The 18,090-nt window shown below is 43.7% G+C and overlaps 1 protein-coding gene across 1 annotated transcript in view; it reads left to right on the plus strand.

Annotated features, from left to right (window-relative positions):
* LOC147447893 (histone deacetylase 2-like) overlaps window positions 1–18,090 on the plus strand; it is a 94,170-nt gene that overhangs the window by 54,827 nt on the left and 21,253 nt on the right. The window contains exons 4-5 of the mRNA XM_086523796.1: window positions 11,288–11,350; window positions 12,122–12,190. Coding sequence (XP_086379922.1) covers window positions 11,288–11,350; window positions 12,122–12,190 — 132 coding nt within the window. The remainder of the gene's footprint in view (window positions 1–11,287; window positions 11,351–12,121; window positions 12,191–18,090) is intronic.

Genomic DNA, 18,090 nt, shown 5'->3' on the forward strand with positions numbered 1-18,090 from the left:
GCCATTTAACTGGCGCTTTCCTGTTCAATAGAAGTGTGGACCACCAAGTTTGAGCATTTTCCCTGAAGTAGGAAGTAGCCCTCCGAATCTTGGAGTGCGCTGAGTAACGCCCTCCAGAGAAAGCTATGTCAAACTGCTGTATGAAGGCCAAAGCCTTCGAAGCATCTCGAAAACGAGAAAACGTGTCACAAACTGGTGACGTGGCTGCCCAGTACACACACACATATCCTCTCCTAGCATGGAATGCAACCTGGCTAGCATCGGAAATTGCGTTGTTTTGCTGATGTGGCCCGTACGACAATCCCGGAAATTGTAGCGCATATCACGGGATTCCTGCTGACGTGGCAGATTTTATGTACGGAAAAAAACAGGCAGCTTTTTGGTGGCTTTGCTTTATTTGGGCTACGCAAAAGAGGGGGGAGAGAGAGAGAAGCTCTGCTTTATTTCCTCTCAAGAGAGAGAGAGAGAGCTTGTGAGAGACAGAGGGCTTTTGCTTTATTTGGTAAGGCTTTTGATTTTCAGCTTTTGGGGCTCTGCTTTTAGCATCCCTTGTAAACTCTTTAAATTAGTAGTTTGGGCTCTCACTTCTGAGAGCATCTGGACGCGGAGTCTGAGAGTGAGTCCCAACTACTCACTTGTACTTTTGAGTTGCAGAGATTAATACAAAAAGAAATACCAAAAGGGGCGCCAGTCTTTGGGGCCAATATCTCTATGCACGGAACTTCGTCGGGCCAGTGTCGAATCAATTGTGAACTGTGAATGTTTTGAAGTGATTATTTGTGGTGTTGCGGTAGATTCTCGACTTGGAGTGTCCAAGTCTGTTATAGTGGTATCAGAGCACGGCCAATTTCTCTTCTACGGGAAATCCGATCCTTTTTACGCGACACTTATGGCTTCAAACAGAGATCAGTCAACTTCCTCTGCATCTGGAGATGCGGGAAGAGATCACAATGAAGATTCACGCGAGTACGGTCCGCCTCGGCCTACTCAGGCGGAGATCGAAGAGATGGAGCGTCGACAATTGATCGGCGATGCAACAAAGATGATGCTACATTTTGCGAAGGACCCGAAATTTGCAAAAACTTATGAGCCAGACCTCCTTCAACGAGGTGCATGCGCAGTGGCGGCAGACCACAGAACCACCCCTCAAACCGGCTCTCGAGAAACCTCCTACTCTGAGGATGTTCACAGAGCAAGAATTAGAAGAGATGGTTGATGCATGAATTGCTCAGCTTTTTGACGCGTAGAACAAAGCTAAAAAGCACGACAAAAAGCAGAAGAAAGGTGCTAACTTCCAGGTTATTTGGGCCGTCAGTCTACATTTGCATTGGCAAGAAAGGAGAAGAAGCATGTTCGATTTGAAGGAGTATCCAGTTCTTCTTCTTCTTCTTCGAGCTCTCCTAGCTCCTCTGACTCGAGCGAAGAAGACAGAAAAGGCAAAAAGCGAAGCAAAAAGCAAAGCTTCGAAAAGGGCAAGAAAAAGGCAAAGAAACCTAAATCTCACCCCGTGGTTGACAGTTCTACAGAGGACTCGTCTTCAAATAATTCGGACTCTGATGACAGCAGCTTTTACGCAAAGAAGAAGAATTTTTATAAAGCCAACTAGTAAGACTTTCTGGAAGATAAAAGCAAGAAAGTCCGAGCGTTTAGAGAAGGTGGACAATCAATTAAATTTGACACGTTTTTTGGATATCGAGATGCTTTGAAGGCTTTGGCTTTCATACAGCAGTTTGACATAGCTTTCTTTGGAGGGCGTTACTCAGAGCACTCCAAGATTCTGAGGGCTGTTTCTTACTTCTAGGGAAATGCTCGCACTTGGTGGTCCACGCTTCTATTGAACAAGACAGCGCCAGTTAAATGGCTGAAATTTAAAAGGCTTTTTATTTCTTCTTAGTTGACTCGAGAGTATGGACGCGACATACGAACTGCTTGGAACCATCTTCGGATGACCAAGAAGGATACAGTGGACGCTTATTGCGAGAGATTTTGGAGCTCTTTTCTACCAGTCTCTTCATTTAAGAAGATCTCGTTCAAAGAACAGATTGAGCGGTTTACCTTGGGTCTTCCTACAGAGATCCGAGATCACTGCTTAGAACAAAAGTCAGCTTCCATCAGGAGCTGATGAGTCATGCGAAACGGGGTTTTGCCATTCACTCAGGTAGTTTGACCTACCCCACATATGAGATCATGACGCAGAGAACTGAATAGACTTCGGGAAATGAAAGTAGAAAGAAGAAGAGCACCCCAGAAACGAGAGAAACGGATGCACGATCCCAGCTCACTCGTCGAGAGAGGATCAACTATATCAAAGAGGGGAAGTGTTTTGAATGCGGGGAAACTGGGCATATCTCCGCGAAGTGCCCTAACAAGGCACCAAATGAACAGGATGAAGAAAGGCCAGAAAGTTCCAAAGCAGCTGAGGTGGCAGAAAAGGCAGATAAAATGCAGAACTAGTACCACATTGCGTGGGGCCTGAACCGAATCAAATGAATGAAAGTACAAACTTTGTCGCTTTTAGGGGCCTCTTTTTTCTTTGATGAAGGAGCCAAGGCCAACTTCTTGGAATTGGCAGCTCGATTTGGAATTACGCTCGACAGGCTGAGGCCACAGGCGGAGGTAGTTGAGTGGCACTCGGACGGGATGTTGCCATTACATCGATCATTTGCAAACTTCGTTTGCAATGACAGGGGTGTTTAGGGCACGCGGATTTCTACGTAATTTCCTTGGGAGATTGTGATGTCCTACTCGAAATCCTTGGTACCACAAGAACAACGCCGTGGTTGACTACCGGGCCGAGAAAACGACTTTGACAAGAGAAGGGCTCAGAGATTGTACTTGATGAACTTCAGTTTCTTTTCTAACTTTTTTGAGAGAGAACTGAACGATGAATGAAGGTCGAATATGTGACCTAAACAAAGATCAAGATCGCCAAGATTTTTCTCCACTCATGCCGATTGCTTTTCAGAGGGCCTACCAGGCGACTTGCCACCAGCTTGTCCTAAGGATCACACCATTGATCTGATACTTGGAATCACACCACCGAACTGGCCACCTTACCGTGTGAGCTGAGCACAGAAATACAACTATTCGGGACACATTGTCTCAACAACACGAAAGCAGATGGACCTGGCCAAGATAGAGATTATGCGTGATTGGCCTGAATTGAAGAATGTCCATGAAGTTGAAAGCTTCTTGGGCTCATGTTCTTACTACCGGCGGTTCATCAAAAAGTTTGCAGAGGTTGTTTACCCCTTTGCATTTTTCGACATTGAAAGGAGTCCTTTTCTCGTGGGGATCCATAGAAGTGACTGCCTTTCAGGAATTGAAACAAAATTTGACTAAAGGACCAGTTTTTGACTTTGTTGGATTTGCAGAAGTTGAAGTATATTGTGATACTTGTGGTCGTAGTCTAGATGCGGTCTTAATGCAAGAAGGCCAATGTCATTGCTTACGAGAGCCGATTGTTCTCAAGGCCAGAATTGACAGCACAGATTTATGAGAAAGAGCTTTTGGCGGTTATCCATGCTCTTACTCAGTGGCCGCATTACCTACTCGGAGCCGATTTTACGGTTTTCACAGATGATGGGAGTTTATGCTACTTCTTGTCACAGAAGGAGTTATCGGAATAGCAGATGCGGTGGGCAAACATGCAAAATAGTGCTAGCTCTAGTTTGCTTATATACAAACTTAGTAAAATTGCCCTACCTACTTTTGTTGGAAAGTCACTTGTCACAGTTTACTTCCGGATTGTCGATGTGCAAGGACGGAAGAAATTGGTGGCAAATACTTTGTCCTGAAAGCCGTTGGTTCTGGCTACTTCCACGATACATCATAGAAACTTCGAGGATATGGTCGGTCAGTACGCCACAACGACAGATTTTGCAGATGTATTCGGTTGAATACAGAAAGGGGAGATAATAGCGGATTATTCCATTTGGGATGGCTACTTGATGAAGAAAACCATGTTTGTGCGTTACACAGCCGTTGAGGGAAAAGGTTTTAACCGAATGCCACTGTCCGCCTTGTACGGGTCACCGCGGCATTGCTACCACCTTGAAAGGGGTAGAGAGATACTTCTTTTGGCCGAGACTCGACAAGGATGTGGACGAGTTTGTGCGCAGTTGCTTGGTATGCCAGAAGGTCAAGTTTGATAGGCATAAAGCATAGGGATTGTTACAACCTTTACCCATACCCACCCGCCCCTGGGAAAGTATTGCAATGGATTTCATTTTTGATCTCCCGAGAACACAGCGTGGGCACGATTGTTTATTGCCCAGGTCTTCAGATTGCATGGCATGCCTGAGACGATTGTCTTCGACAAGGACCCCAGGTTCACGAGTTTGTTTTGGACGGCTATTTGGTCACGCGGTTGTAGTTCTCGTCATCGTTCCACTCGCAGACTGACGGGCAATCAATGATTGCTAATTCAGTGGTACTGGATGGTTGAAGTCTTCTTCGTGGGATCAGAAGACTACAAGGGAAAGGTTTTTTTCCTTTGGTGGAATACGCCTACAGAAACAGGATTAACTCTTTGACGGGGAAGGTGCCATTTTAGATTATTGAATTTGCTACGAAGCTTCCTTAGCATGAAAGATAAGATTTTTGAAGCCGATGAGTACACGTGCGACTTGGACACGGCTTTTGCCAAAGGCCGCGAGGCTTTGCAGAAATCTCAGGAAAGACAGAAAAAGGCAGCAGATTGCCATCGTCGCGATTTGAAATTGAAGGAGAATGATTGGGTGCTCTTACGTTTTGAGAAGGCACGCCTAAGAAAGAAAAAGGGAAAGGAGAGGCTTTTTCAAAGCTTAGTATGCGATACTACGGACCTTTCCAGATCTCCAAAAAGATCAATGATGTCTCCTTTCGACTGGCAGAAATCTCAGGAAAGACAGAAAAAGGCAGCAGATTGCCATCGTCGCGATTTGAAATTGAAGGAGAATGATTGGGTGCTCTTACGTTTTGAGAAGGCACGCCTGAGAAAGAAAAAGGGAAAGGAGACAAGAATACTTGGAGGATTCACAATGTTTTTTCATGTGAGCCTCTTGAAGCCTTCTGAAGGCGATGTGCATGACGATGAGCAACCCGAAATGGATAAAAACGAGCAGATACTCGTTCCAGAACAGAAATTGGCACAAAAAGAAAGAAGGTAAAGCAAAATGACGGTTCTTGGTTAAATTCAAGACCTACTCCGCATTGGATGCGAAGCGAATGGAGGAGGAGGACCTAGCAGATACTTCTCAGAATGTGAATCTTTACGTTGAAGCTTTTGGTTTAGCATAGTTTACTCCAAATGGAACCCCGAATTCAGCTTGGCCGGAGATCTGGTGCAGTGGGTTTGCACAAGAGGGGAGTTACTCCGCTCCCTTGTCAACAGATGCCTCGATTTTTGATACTAGAGTCATTGATGTCTCTTTGAGCTTCAGGGATACTAAGAGCTGACAATATTTTGCGTTTTGACTTTATGAATTGGAATTCCCGAACATGATACTGACTTGTTCTTGACTCGTTTAAGTGCATGAACTGATAGACGAAATGCTGCAGAAATGACTGCAGCATTTTGGTCTGAATGATCTCAATAGACATGGTTGCAATAGGGATTAGTCAATCGGGCATCTATGAGGTCCTGATCTCCGGAGTCATGACAGAAACTCAGTACGCTGAACTTTGTGTTGATGTATGCTCATGTGTGCGTGCGTGTGGTGTGTGTTGTGTTGGGGAGCATATGTTAGTACCTAGTTCTACACCCACTATTGGGCACTGACGAGGTTAGTGGGGATGTCGTGGTATTTAGTCAATACTATGCATGATGGAGCTGATGGTTATATTGTCTTGTGGGTGACTACCATGGGTCTATACCTTGCACTTTCGTTCAAGGGTGAATCTGGGCTTATCCTGGATTCATCTAGGTATATTTTTTAGTCGTATAGCGGACATGCAGACTTCACATTGTGAAGTTTTCGTCCGAGTTACGACCAGTTGATATTGTGCTAATTCTTTCTATCTTTTGTGGTGCGTATGCCCTATCAACTACCTTATTTTTGTGCTAATTTTTTCGATTTAATGCTTCTTTTAGTGCTAGGCTTCATTATGGCTGAGTCTGCCCTTGATCTCCGGAGTCATGACAGAAACTCAGTACGCTGAACTTTGTGTTGATGTATGCTCATGTGTGCGTGCGTGTGGTGTGTGTTGTGTTGGGGAGCATATGTTAGTACCTAGTTCTACACCCACTATTGGGCATTGACAACGTTAGTGGGGATGTCGTGGTATTTAGTCAATACTATGCATGATGGAGCTGATAGTTATATTGTCTTGTGGGTGACTACCATGGGTCTATACCTTGCACTTTCGTTCAAGGGTGAATCTGGGCTTATCCTGGATTCATCTAGGTATATTTTTTAGTCGTATAGCGGACATGCAGACTTCACATTGTGAAGTTTTCGTCTGAGTTACGACCAGTTGATATTGTGCTAATTCTTTCTATCTTTTGTGGTGCGTATGCCCTATCAACTACCTTATTTTTGTGCTAATTTTTTCGATTTAATGCTTCTTTTAGTGCTAGGCTTCATTATGGCTGAGTCTGCCCTTGATCTCTGGAGTCATGACAGAAACTCAGTACGCTGAACTTTGTGTTGATGTATGCTCATGTGTGCGTGCGTGTGGTGTGTGTTGTGTTGGGGAGCATATGTTAGTACCTAGTTCTACACCCACTATTGGGCACTGACGACGTTAGTGGGGATGTTGTGGTATTTAGTCAATACTATGCATGATGGAGCTGATGGTTATATTGTCTTGTGGGTGACTACCATGGGTCTATACCTTGCACTTTCGTTCAAGGGTGAATCTGGGCTTATCCTGGATTCATCTAGGTATATCTATGAGGCCCTGAGTGGATCTAGATGCGATTGCTAATTCCATTGCCGATAAATCATGGTCTGAGATCCGAATGAATGTTGAATGTGATTTGTCATGTGATGTCCTGTGATGTGATTGTCGATTGGTACATGTGCTAGATGTGTGTTCCTAGTGCGTCGGTACTAACAATCAGTGTCTGCTAAGACAGTTTATGGCTTCTGTCTGTTTTGCAGGCGTAATTTAGGGCGATTACAATGCTTTCAAGAGGAGGGTATGTCACAAACTGGTGACGTGGCTGCCCAGTACACACACACACACATCCTCTCCTAGCATGGAATGCAGCCTGGCCAGCTGGCTAGCATCGGAAATTGCGCTGTTTTGCTGACGTGGCCTGTACGGACAGCTCCGGAAATTGCGGCGCATATCACGGGATTCCGTACTACTGACGTGGCAGATTTTAAGTACGTAAAAAAAACAGGCAGCTTTTTGGTGGCTGTGCTTTATTTGGGCTACGCAAAAGAGGAGAGAGAGAGAGAGAGAGAGAGAGAGAGAGAGAGAGAGAGAGAGAGAGAGAGAGAGAGAGAGAGAGAGAGAGAGAGAGAGAGAGCTTGTGAGAGGCAGAGGGCTTTTTCTTTATTTGGCAAGGCTTTTGATTTTTAGCTTTTTATTTTGTGGCTCTGCTTTTAGCATCCCTTGTAAACTCTTTAAATTAGTAGTTTGGGCTCTCACTTCCGGACGCAGAGTCTGAGAGTGAGTCCCAACTACTCGCTTATACTTTTGAGTTGCAGATTAATACGAAAAGAAATACCGAAAGGGGAGCCAGTCTTTGGGGCCAATATCTGTCACGTGACACCCCTCGAGGAACCTTCCGCTACCATGTTAAAAGATTTTGATAAAAATAGTAGGATTTTTGTAGAATCTTGAACCAATAGGTACTCTCTAGGAGCTCTTAGAAAAGCCCTCCATAAATTACTACCATCTTTTCTTGTGTCATAGACACACAAATAATCAAGTGTATATGAATCTCTAAATGAGGAAGACAAATACATGTAAGAGAAGCTTCACAAAAACAACATTATCTCCCTTTGTAATTTTTCATGAGGTTGGATTCCCCATTCTGGTGCAATGTAAATGTTTTTCTTTTAAATGGTATTGTATTGAGTGAATATTTAATTTAGAGAAATATTGTTGATTTGCCTCTAAGATGTTGCAAGTCTCAAGTCTTAATCACTCGACCATGAAGAAATTGAGACAATATTTTGATTTTAGTTTAATCATTAATGGTTATTCTTATTAAAGTGGATCATAACCTTTGTCAAGATGTGCAAAAGGGGGAAGAGAGATGCACGAGAGAAAATCATCGTGCTACATGAGACAAGGGAGAAGGCAAGCTTTTTCGTTAAGGCTTTGATCACCTGCACCCACTACTCTCACACACACACACACACACACACACACACACACTGTAGTCACTTATGTGCAAAATCAGCCTCCATACTCAATTTTGGGTGCCTCCTCTTGGATGAGGCTTCTGGACTGTGTGTGTTGGCTTGCAGGTTTCTCTCCTACTGCCATGTGTCCAGTTTGCCCCTTTTGAGTTAATTTCCCAACTTAAAGTCCTGCCAAGGGGCCTAAATGACTTTGAATTGAGCCTAGCCAACCTTTAACTGCTCGGATTTCAGTACCGATTGGCCGACCAACTCTTGGCGACCTGACCTTTACTGCTGCGGGTGAAACTCTCGACCGTTGGCCGTTTCACACTGGCCATACAATGTCTTGCCATTTGAGGCTTCAAAAAGAGGGTCCCAAAAATTAAATAAAAATCAAGGGAAAGAAACCAACAACTAAGGTTAGTGGTTGTCACAGCCTCGTGACAGTAGTACCTCGTGGGCTGGTGGCTTTCAACGTGAGCCACATAGAAAAGCGATTTGATTATTCTTTCACACAGTTTTTGGGTGATACAGAGGCAAATGTCACTCCTTCACTCATCAGAATTCACATTTTTCTTGTGCTCGCTTGACTCTGAGGTTGGCTTCTCTTTTCCCTTGTGTGGGAGAGGTCAATAGGAGTGATTGATGGATAGTTTCTCCAGGGCTTATATTTTGGAGTTCTCCCATCACTTGAGCGACTTGGGGATGACTGATTTTCTGAAGACCTTTGGCCACTAGCATGCTTTGCATTGTCAATTCCAGATGGCTTAGGTTGGAGACACCTGGCTTTGCGCACGATTGTTGATCTGCTGAGTGCCCCTTCTTGTGTATTTGTTTATGAGGACTCTTGACGTGCGGGTGAGGCATGGCGGGTTGCTTGGAGATATTGGTCCATGATTCGAGAATTATTTTGCCACACTCGTCTTTCGCAGCCTCGTCATCGTCATAATTATGCGAGGTTTGAGTAGCTGGCCATGTGATGTGTTTTATGTAGATGGTTGCGCATTGTGAGTTAGGAGTGCCACATGGGCAAAGAGGACAGTTCGTGATGGCTGTTTGGGCTTTTACTGCGTGTGCTGGAGTCCCCTTGGGATTGTCTAAGGAATTGCCTGTAGGGGCACGGTGTGGAGCATGGTTTTCTCTAGAGCTGGGCTTCATACGGTACTTATTACTTGGATGCAGCAAGTTGACTTTATGGATTTAGGGACCACATCTTATGTCACTAGTTTGCGACGAAACCAAGGCCCTATGGGGGTAAGAGTTTTTATAGACCCAACTTGGGAATAACCGGCTGAGGTACCCCACATCCCTAGAATTGCATAATGGTGATGACGTGGCTGGCTGGACAGAACAGTGCAAAACACGGACTGCAATGCTGACGTGGCAGCGCCGGTGACATGGCAGAACTGTATGGCAGCATCAGAGTGTTTTTGGGAGGAGTTTGTAGCATAGTTACCTGGAATCGGAAATCGGAAATCGGAACGGGGAATGGCAACGGGTATGAAATGCCATTCCTTGCTACGGATATTCACATCTGAAACATGGAACGGGGATTCAGAATGGGAAGCTGGAATGGGAACGGGGAACGGAGACCTGGAAACGGCCATTTCCTGTATCTATGGTTTGTAGTGCCCAGCGTTTGGTTAGAAGAGCTTTTGGGGCCAGGAGCTTTTTAAGAACAGATGCTTATGGGGTGGCCTAGCTTTTCAGGGCCCCATATATTCTCTATAAGCGTGCCCTCCAGCCACTCTTACACACAAAAGCCATGAGAGCTTGTGGAGAGTTGGACCCTTGGGAGTTGTGCCTTTGTGATCGGCAATAAAGAAAGAAATACTGAAAGGGGTGCCAGACTTTGGGGCCAGTGCATCTAGAAGCAGAACTCTGTTGCTTTGTGTCAACTCTCCTCTTCTTTCTCTCTATTTCTAGTTCAGTTGTTGCAGTTTCTGTTCATATGTTGCTATTGATTTCTCGCTTGGGTGTCCAAACCAATTATCTTACTTTTGAAGGAGAGGTTAAATATCTTGTTCTCTTGCTTGTTCTATCGGGTCACTTTTGAGGTACTCTAGATGTCCAGAATTTTCAATCTTGAACGATAGCAAACTTTGGTGGTTTGTTGCATGCATGTCTTGAGTGTTAAGACTTTCTCCGTGATACACCGGGGATGTTTGATCTTAGCTCCCCATTTGTTGCAATTCTCTGGGGTGCATTTACTGGCTCTCCAGAGCAGGCAAGATAGTTTCATTCAAATAGATAGTAGGAGGTAGTTTGAATCTTCTTCAGAACTAATGCAAAGCCCTTGGAGTCACACTACTGGCCACCAGAGTTATGCCTCTGATCAGTCGCATTTTACATGGCTCACCAAAAGCTTGTTTTCTAACAAGAGAGAAAAAGGGCACACTTCACCTTTATAATTTAAAGGATTTGAAGTGTAAAAACACTAAAACTTGTGAAAGTTTACTGGTTTTCTTCTCAAATTTGAATGGTCCCATAGGCAGGCTAGTAGAGTGGCCTTAGGGATTTCTATGTACTACCTTGCCAAAAAGTACAAAGCATGATCAGGCTATAAGGCATATAAGAAAAAATGTTTACCAAATCTACAGACCTTGATAGCCTAAAAACGTAGATTACGAACCTGTTACCAGTGGCAATAGGCATTGTGAATAGAACCTTCACTCCCGACATTGTTCAGCAAGTAAACATATCAAAGCCCCAAAGAGGAACTCACAACATGCTGTCTGTGTCTATGTTTATGTCTGTGGCTCCTCAACACCCAATAGCAGCCTTATTAAAACAGGGCTGTATCACTCCCTTCTGTTTTTCTGAAGTTAGCCTTCAAACGATTCCATGTAGTAGCTTTAGGTTGACTAATTAGTGTGCTTCTCACTAGTTTCAAAGTTTTGTCTAGGCTGCAGAGGAGAACAAATTGTTCAGCTTGTCCAATTATCATACATGCCCGTATGCATTTAACATGCATTCAAGGTTTTTCCACTCTTTTGTTATTTTAGGTGCATTCAAAGGAGTATCTGCAGAGCTTGAAATGGAGCACCAAAGTTGCGTACATCACAGAGGTACAGATGTGTCTTAGTGAATCAAATTTTATAAACATACTAATTGAATGCACATGCAAGCATCTTTCAAGTTTTGTGATGATTCTGTTATCAAGAAGCTTATCTGTATGTCGTATCTGCTGAAGTCGTGCTGTGCAAATAATTTACATACAGTTTTCTTGCTGTATTTTTCTGGGAAAATTATTAAACTATCTCTATGTTGTGCATGCCTGGATCTGACATTTGAGGAGTAAAGTTTGTTTAAGCTCAAATCCTCTCAGATCTGTTGGTACTTTTCTGGAATCAGTAATCCAATTGTCTCCAATTTACACCTTACACCAATGTGAGTTTCTTCATATTATTATCATACATTTCTGAGTAAGTTTGCATGTCTTTTTCTCACTGTGGATTTCATTTCAATTCTTAGCTCAAAAGTCAAGTAATTTTCAATTATACTGCAGTTTGGAGTTTGAATTTGTGTATTTAAGTCATGTAAATGTTTCTTGTTTGTAATAGGGTCAAATGCCAAGCAAGTGGGTGGATTTTTAGCATGATATGCATTGTAGTTAGAAGTTGTCAATGGTATCAGTTGACTATCCCAAGTCAATGTTATACTATTTTCTTGAAAAATGGAAGCCAGTTCTTGCATTAATGTTTGTTCTCTTTATTTTTCTGGTGCGATATTTTGAGAAGTTTTTATGATTGGTACGTTTTCTTCTTGTTTCCCTCTATAACCTAATTTTTTTTTGCATGTTTGTGTGATGATAATTAATGGGCGTTTTTACTTCGCAGGTTCCTCCTGTTGCATTTCTCCCCAACTTTCTTTTGCAAAGAAAAGTTCTCCAACCATTTCGCAATCAGGTTCGTAGAGCTTTAACCTTTGCCTTGGTTGCTCTTGTTGCTTCTCCATGACCCTATTCAAAAGAGGGGCTGAAATTAAGAAAAATAAAAGAAAGCAAGAGTTTTGATGAGAATCAGCCAAATGAAGAGAGTAAAAGTGGTTTAGTATGATGAAAAGAGGCTTTCTGTAGCATTGCATGGCCAAAGTCATACCTTTTACCCCAAACATTTCTACGTGTGTGGACACACGTTATTTAAAACACGTGTGTGGACACTTGTTTTGAAAGCTTTTAATGACTTTTGATTGCTCAATGCCCCAGTCTCAATGTAGCAAGAATATACTAGTCACTTGTTCATGTGACATGCCACAAACTGACAACATAGATAACACACATAAACCTGCGCTTGTTATGGACACCTATAAGAATTTGTAGTAAAAACGTTGAAGCCCTCGCCTTCCCTGCTGGCCTCCTGAGAGTGTCCCCCCCCCCTTCCCCACACCGGTCCCCCCTCCCTCCTTCCCCCCTTTTTGCCACATCCCCACCCTTGCCTCCCCACCTCCTCTCAACCTTCTCGTGTGGAGGGGAGCTGAGTGTGTGTGTGTGTGGTTGTGTGCTCACAGCATTATCCTCGCCATCAATGCCTTCGGCTTCGGCACAATGTATAACTGTGGAGAGTCCAACTCTCTCTGAGACTGCGTCCAGATGCTCTACGGAAGAGTGGCCCTATAAACGTACAAGGGATGCCCAAATGCAGAGCCCCAAAAGCTTCAATCCCAAAAGCATCTGCACCTAAAAGCTCATGCAAAATCTACCCAAAGCAGCCAACGCAAATTGTGGAAATCCGTAGAGCAGTGCCACGTGGCAGTCAGTGCGATTTATGGAAACCCTGTCCAGCAATTAAGCTTTTGATAATTGGGTTTTAGGCCCACTCTGTCGGTGCTCCATAAGCTGGTAGGGGCTAGGATTATTGATTCCTAACCCCTCATTTACTCTGGGCCACTCGACAAGACTTTAAAGGGACTTCTTCTGTTTCTTTTGCTCTACTAGTCTGTATGCCTCTTGGCCGGTTCTTGCAAAACTCAATCAAGTTGGTCCAAGACCTTGAGGTCACAGACATGTTCCTAGCACCATGTAGATGACTTCAGATGCAAATTTCACATAGAGAGAAGTGATCATGGCACAGAGGATTTTGGCTTTGATCAAGAGATTGGGATGGACACGTTTCTAGGGAAAGTGAGTCTGTGATGGGCCAAACAAATGCATTGATCCGATGCGTCTATGACCTCGACGTAGAAAGCCTAACCCAAAACCCATCACATGCCGCCTTCTAAAATCAAAGCAATCGTCCTCAATTGCAAGATACAAGAAAATATCCACACTCCTAACGTTCATGCAACTTAAAATTGCACAGTTGATCATTCAATCGTGAAATTGAATGATCAATTCAATCATCCATTCTTGTGCCATGATGGCCGTGCACATAAAAGAGAGAAGCTAGCTGCAAACACCTCGGGTGCATCTGAAAATCTATCTTATGCCAATATCTTAGCCAATGCCTATAAAAGGTCATTGGATCTTTCTTGCATGTTGATCACACCCCCAAGATCATAATCTTAATCATAATCATAATCATAATTTCATACTAATTTCAAAATTCATGATTCTTTCCTTCAATTCTTGATGCCTAGCTTGTCGTCGCTCCTTGAGTAGCTGGAATACTGAAGTTCAACAATATCTCCTTGTTCTTGTGCTTCAATTGGATCGTTTGTTCTCTTGCGTCAAATCGGGCATGATACTTGTAGAACCAAGGCATGCCTAGTAGAAAATCACATCCTCCCAATCCATAATGTAGAAGTTAAACTGGATCTGCAAATGTTTGAACGTTAAGTCGAAGTGATTCAATTTATGGTGTCAATGATGTGTAAGTCCTATTAGCCATTTGTGCTTCAATGTGCGTCCCCTTTGGTATATTCTTCAAATCCTAATTTTGCAACTAACTCTCGGGAGAGAAAATTTTGCATGGAACCTAAATCAAAGAGGATGAGGGTATCTTGATCTTGAACTTTCCCCCTAGCTTTGCATGGTTCATTGGATGTGTTAATGGTAGGAACACCTATTAAGTCAGAAATCAATCCAACCGAGAGTCGGGTTTCTTATTCTTTGTGTTTTCATATGGAAGTGATCTTTTGTTATTCGGGTTTGTCAGATAGGCCCAGCAAATATGGCCGTGAAGGCCACATTTGTAGCACTTTCCTTCTGATCGGGACATTGCCATCTCTTTGGGAGTCAGTTGTCGAGTAGAAGTGTTGGAGAATGTACTAGTTCGCGGGTGTGGGGAATCTTAGGCAGAGGATCATGAACTTGAGTTTCTCTTCTCGAAAGGAGCGGTAATGCCGATAAATACAGTAATCCCGCAATGAAAAAGGTAGGTCCATAGTGTACTTTTTAATCTGATCTGCAAATGCAATGTCTCGAAAAGTGGAAACTGGTAGATAAACTTCCGAAAATCTTTGGTTGTATGTTGGAAGGGTGTTCGAGTGGTACATCCTAAGGCCAAACCTGGCTACAAGTATGTCTACTTCAAACGTTTCATGAAGGAAGCTTTGGTAGAAAGAGAGTTTAAAGTCATACCAGTTTGGGGACTGTCAGATTTCTTGGTTAGGGCAGCCCACCATGCCAAGGCACTATCCTTGAGGAAGGAGGTGACCTGTAGCAACTTGGATGCTTCTGTAAAGTTCTCGTTACTGAACAGGACATCAAACTGTTGAGACCATCGTGAGAATCTTGGACCCCTGAGAAGGTGAAAAATTTAACTGTTGCACCTCCATCCTTAAAGGGTTTTATGCCAGATTCTTCCAGCAGCGGTGCTGAGTAATAATACTAATGGTGATGGTGCCCATCTAATGAGTAGGAGGGCGCAGTAGGTGGTGGTGGGACATAAGGTGGAGGTGTAGAGGGCAAAGGTAGTGGTGTTTTAGAAGCTACATTCGGTCATATGCTTGAAAATGCCTCCCAGAAATTGAGAGACATCTTCAGAGCTCTATCGTGAAGAGGTAATCAAGTGATCTCAAGAAGGGTCAGGAGGAAGAGAAGAGTAAATCCGAGAAGGTTGGGGAGGAATAAAAGGGTTAACAGGAGGATTCAAGGTGCCCAAATATTTGTGCAAAGCTTCCAAGTCAATTCGATCATCTATCGGTTTGTGTTTTTTAGCTATATATACCAACCGTCAAACCACTTATTTGGCATGTGTCTCCTCAAGTTGCCTCTGAGTGGATGGGCTAGGTGGATTGCCTCCTTTCGCAATGTGATCTCTCGGTGCTTTGTTCATGTTGATAGGATCGTGCTTCGATTTGCTGAGAGCAAGGAAGCAAGCTGTACTTTGACATTGTAATCACTTGCGGCGAGGAATCGGATGGAAACACAGAGATAACTGCAATCTACACACTCAGCAACACTTTCAATACTTCAAAACAACTTGAAAAGAGAGAGGGAGAGAAAATAGTACAGCAATGCCACGTGTCAGTCAACGCGATTTATGAAAATGTTGTCCAATGATCAAGCTTTTGGTAATTGGGTTTTAGGCCCACTTGGCCGGTGCTGCATAAGTTGGTAGGTTGTAGGATTATTAATTCCCAACCCCTCATTTACTTTAGGCCACTCCACAGGACTATAAAAGTTGGGATTTCTTCTGTTTCTTCTACTCTACTAGTCTTTAGGCCTCTCGACTGGTTTGTGCAAAACTCAGTGGAGTTAGTCCAAGACCTGAAGGTCATACATATGTTCCTAGCACCATGTAGATGACTTCAGATGCAAATTCCACATAGAGAGAGCTGATCATGGCACAAAGGATTTTGGCTTTGATCAAGAGATTGGCATGGACCACCTTTCTAGGGAAAGTGAGTGTGTGATAGGCCAAACGAACGCATTGATCCGATGCGTCTATGACCTTAACGCGAAAGTCCTAACCCTAAAACATGTCACAAGGCACCTGTCTTCGGGGCGAGTGCATCTGGGCATGAAACTCCACCGTGTCATGCCAACTCTCCTCTTCTCTTTCTCTCTTTTTTCAAGTTTCGTTCAACTATTTGCAATTTTCTCACGTGTGTTTTTGTATTTGGAGTGTCCAAGTCTATTACAAGAGAGGAGGGAAAGGGGGCATATGCAAGCGGATGGTGAGAGTGTAAGGTGTGCGTTTTTGTCCTTTCACTTGGATTCTTGTGTGTGAAGGTTAATGCTAGTGAGAGTCTTTTTTTTCTCTCTTCGTTATCATTGATGCCATGAGGGCGTTCTCGGGAGATGTTCCCCCTTGGACATGGTACCACTCTCTGCTTGGCAACATAGTGAGAGTGTGTTTGAACTGAATATGGAGTATGATTTGCTGGTAGTCTGCGAGAGAAGAAAACTTTGCATGAATTTTTTTGCTGCTCATTGCCTTGTTGTACGCATGTGTCATCCAGGAGATTCGCCAACATGATGCTTTGGGCAGCCAGACCTTGGTGGCTGCTCAGCCCGTACACGGAGGACAACACTCGGGCGTGTGAAGAGATGCAGCTCCATGAGTGCGTGCTGGGAGGGCGGCCACAGGAGGACCTTCGCATGAAATTTCCACGCATGTAGCGCTAGAGCAGCGTGTTAAGCGAGAAGGGTTAAAAGAAAAAAAAACTTTATTTAACTTAACTCAAAAAATTGGCTGCCCAGGCCTTAATAAGATATGATATGGCCACTTCATTACAATTGTTATAATTTTGACTGGACAAAAGTGTGAAATCTGTTCTAACTGAGGCTTCCCCAAGCGGTTAATCTTTTGACTAGGCAACTTCTTAGGAAGTTACTTGCCCCGCATGAGGAGGCTAGATGTCTGAGCCATTTACCTTCCTGTCTACCTATAAAATGACACCGACAGTTGAGGTTGTGACCAAAAAACCGTAAGCCCTCATGTGTGCGTAATGCCATCTCTATCTCTCTCTTGTGCTAGCACTCTCTCTTATGACCTACTACTTCATTGATTGTTAGTTTAAGCATATTATTCAAGCAAACCGCTACTATATGCTCCCGTATACCATGGCATCACATTATGCTACTCCGCATGAGCCTGGGGATGCTAGCACGCATTAACCCATGGAAGATATGTCAGTTTCTCCTCCGGATTCCACACACATGCACAAGGATTGTCCCACGAGCGCTCCTTTTCCATCTCCCAGATGCAGAAGCGACACTTGGAGATGGGCGCCATGCTGATTCAGTTTCCGTTGGGGGATCTCAATAAAAAGGAATACAAGCATCAACACTAGGTTCACACGTGCGCGAAGAGAATGATCGAGTAATCCAAACCCGAAATATGTGAAGTACCTCAAGAATCATCTGCTTGATGAGGTTCATACTCGATGGCGAGAAGCCATCCACTCACCTCTCAAGTCGGCCATGAAGCCAAAAGCAAAGCTGGGTGCTGAAAAGCAAAAATTGTACTCACAAGAAGAGTTTGATGATGCTCTTGAGTAGAAGTTCAGTCAACTGATGAAATTCAAAAGGCACCCTCAGAAAAAGTCAGAGGATTATCCTGATTAGCTAGGGAGCAATTCGACTCTCGATGTGGCTAGTAGACCCAAGAAGCGTGTCCGTTTCGAGGATGACCCTACTTCTGGTCTTTAGAGAGTCACGACTGTTCCTCTTCCTCCAGTTCCAGTGAGGATGAGAAAAGACGGAAAAAGACCAAGAAAAGCTGATCCAAGAAAAGAGTGTTCCTCTGCGCTTCTTCGTCTTTAGAGAGTTCCGACTGTTCCTCTCCTCTAGTTCCATTGAGGATGAGAAAAGACAGAAGAAGCGAAAAAAGACCAAGAAAACAGATCCAAGAAAAAGTCTAGGCATTTGAAATTCTCTTCATTAGAGAGCTAAAGAAAAAAGAAAACCACCAAATAAACT

The sequence above is a fragment of the Adiantum capillus-veneris genome, chromosome 11 (genome assembly GCF_014529385.1).
Source record: "Adiantum capillus-veneris isolate H3 chromosome 11, ASM1452938v2, whole genome shotgun sequence".
Lineage (NCBI taxonomy): Eukaryota > Viridiplantae > Streptophyta > Polypodiopsida > Polypodiales > Pteridaceae > Adiantum > Adiantum capillus-veneris.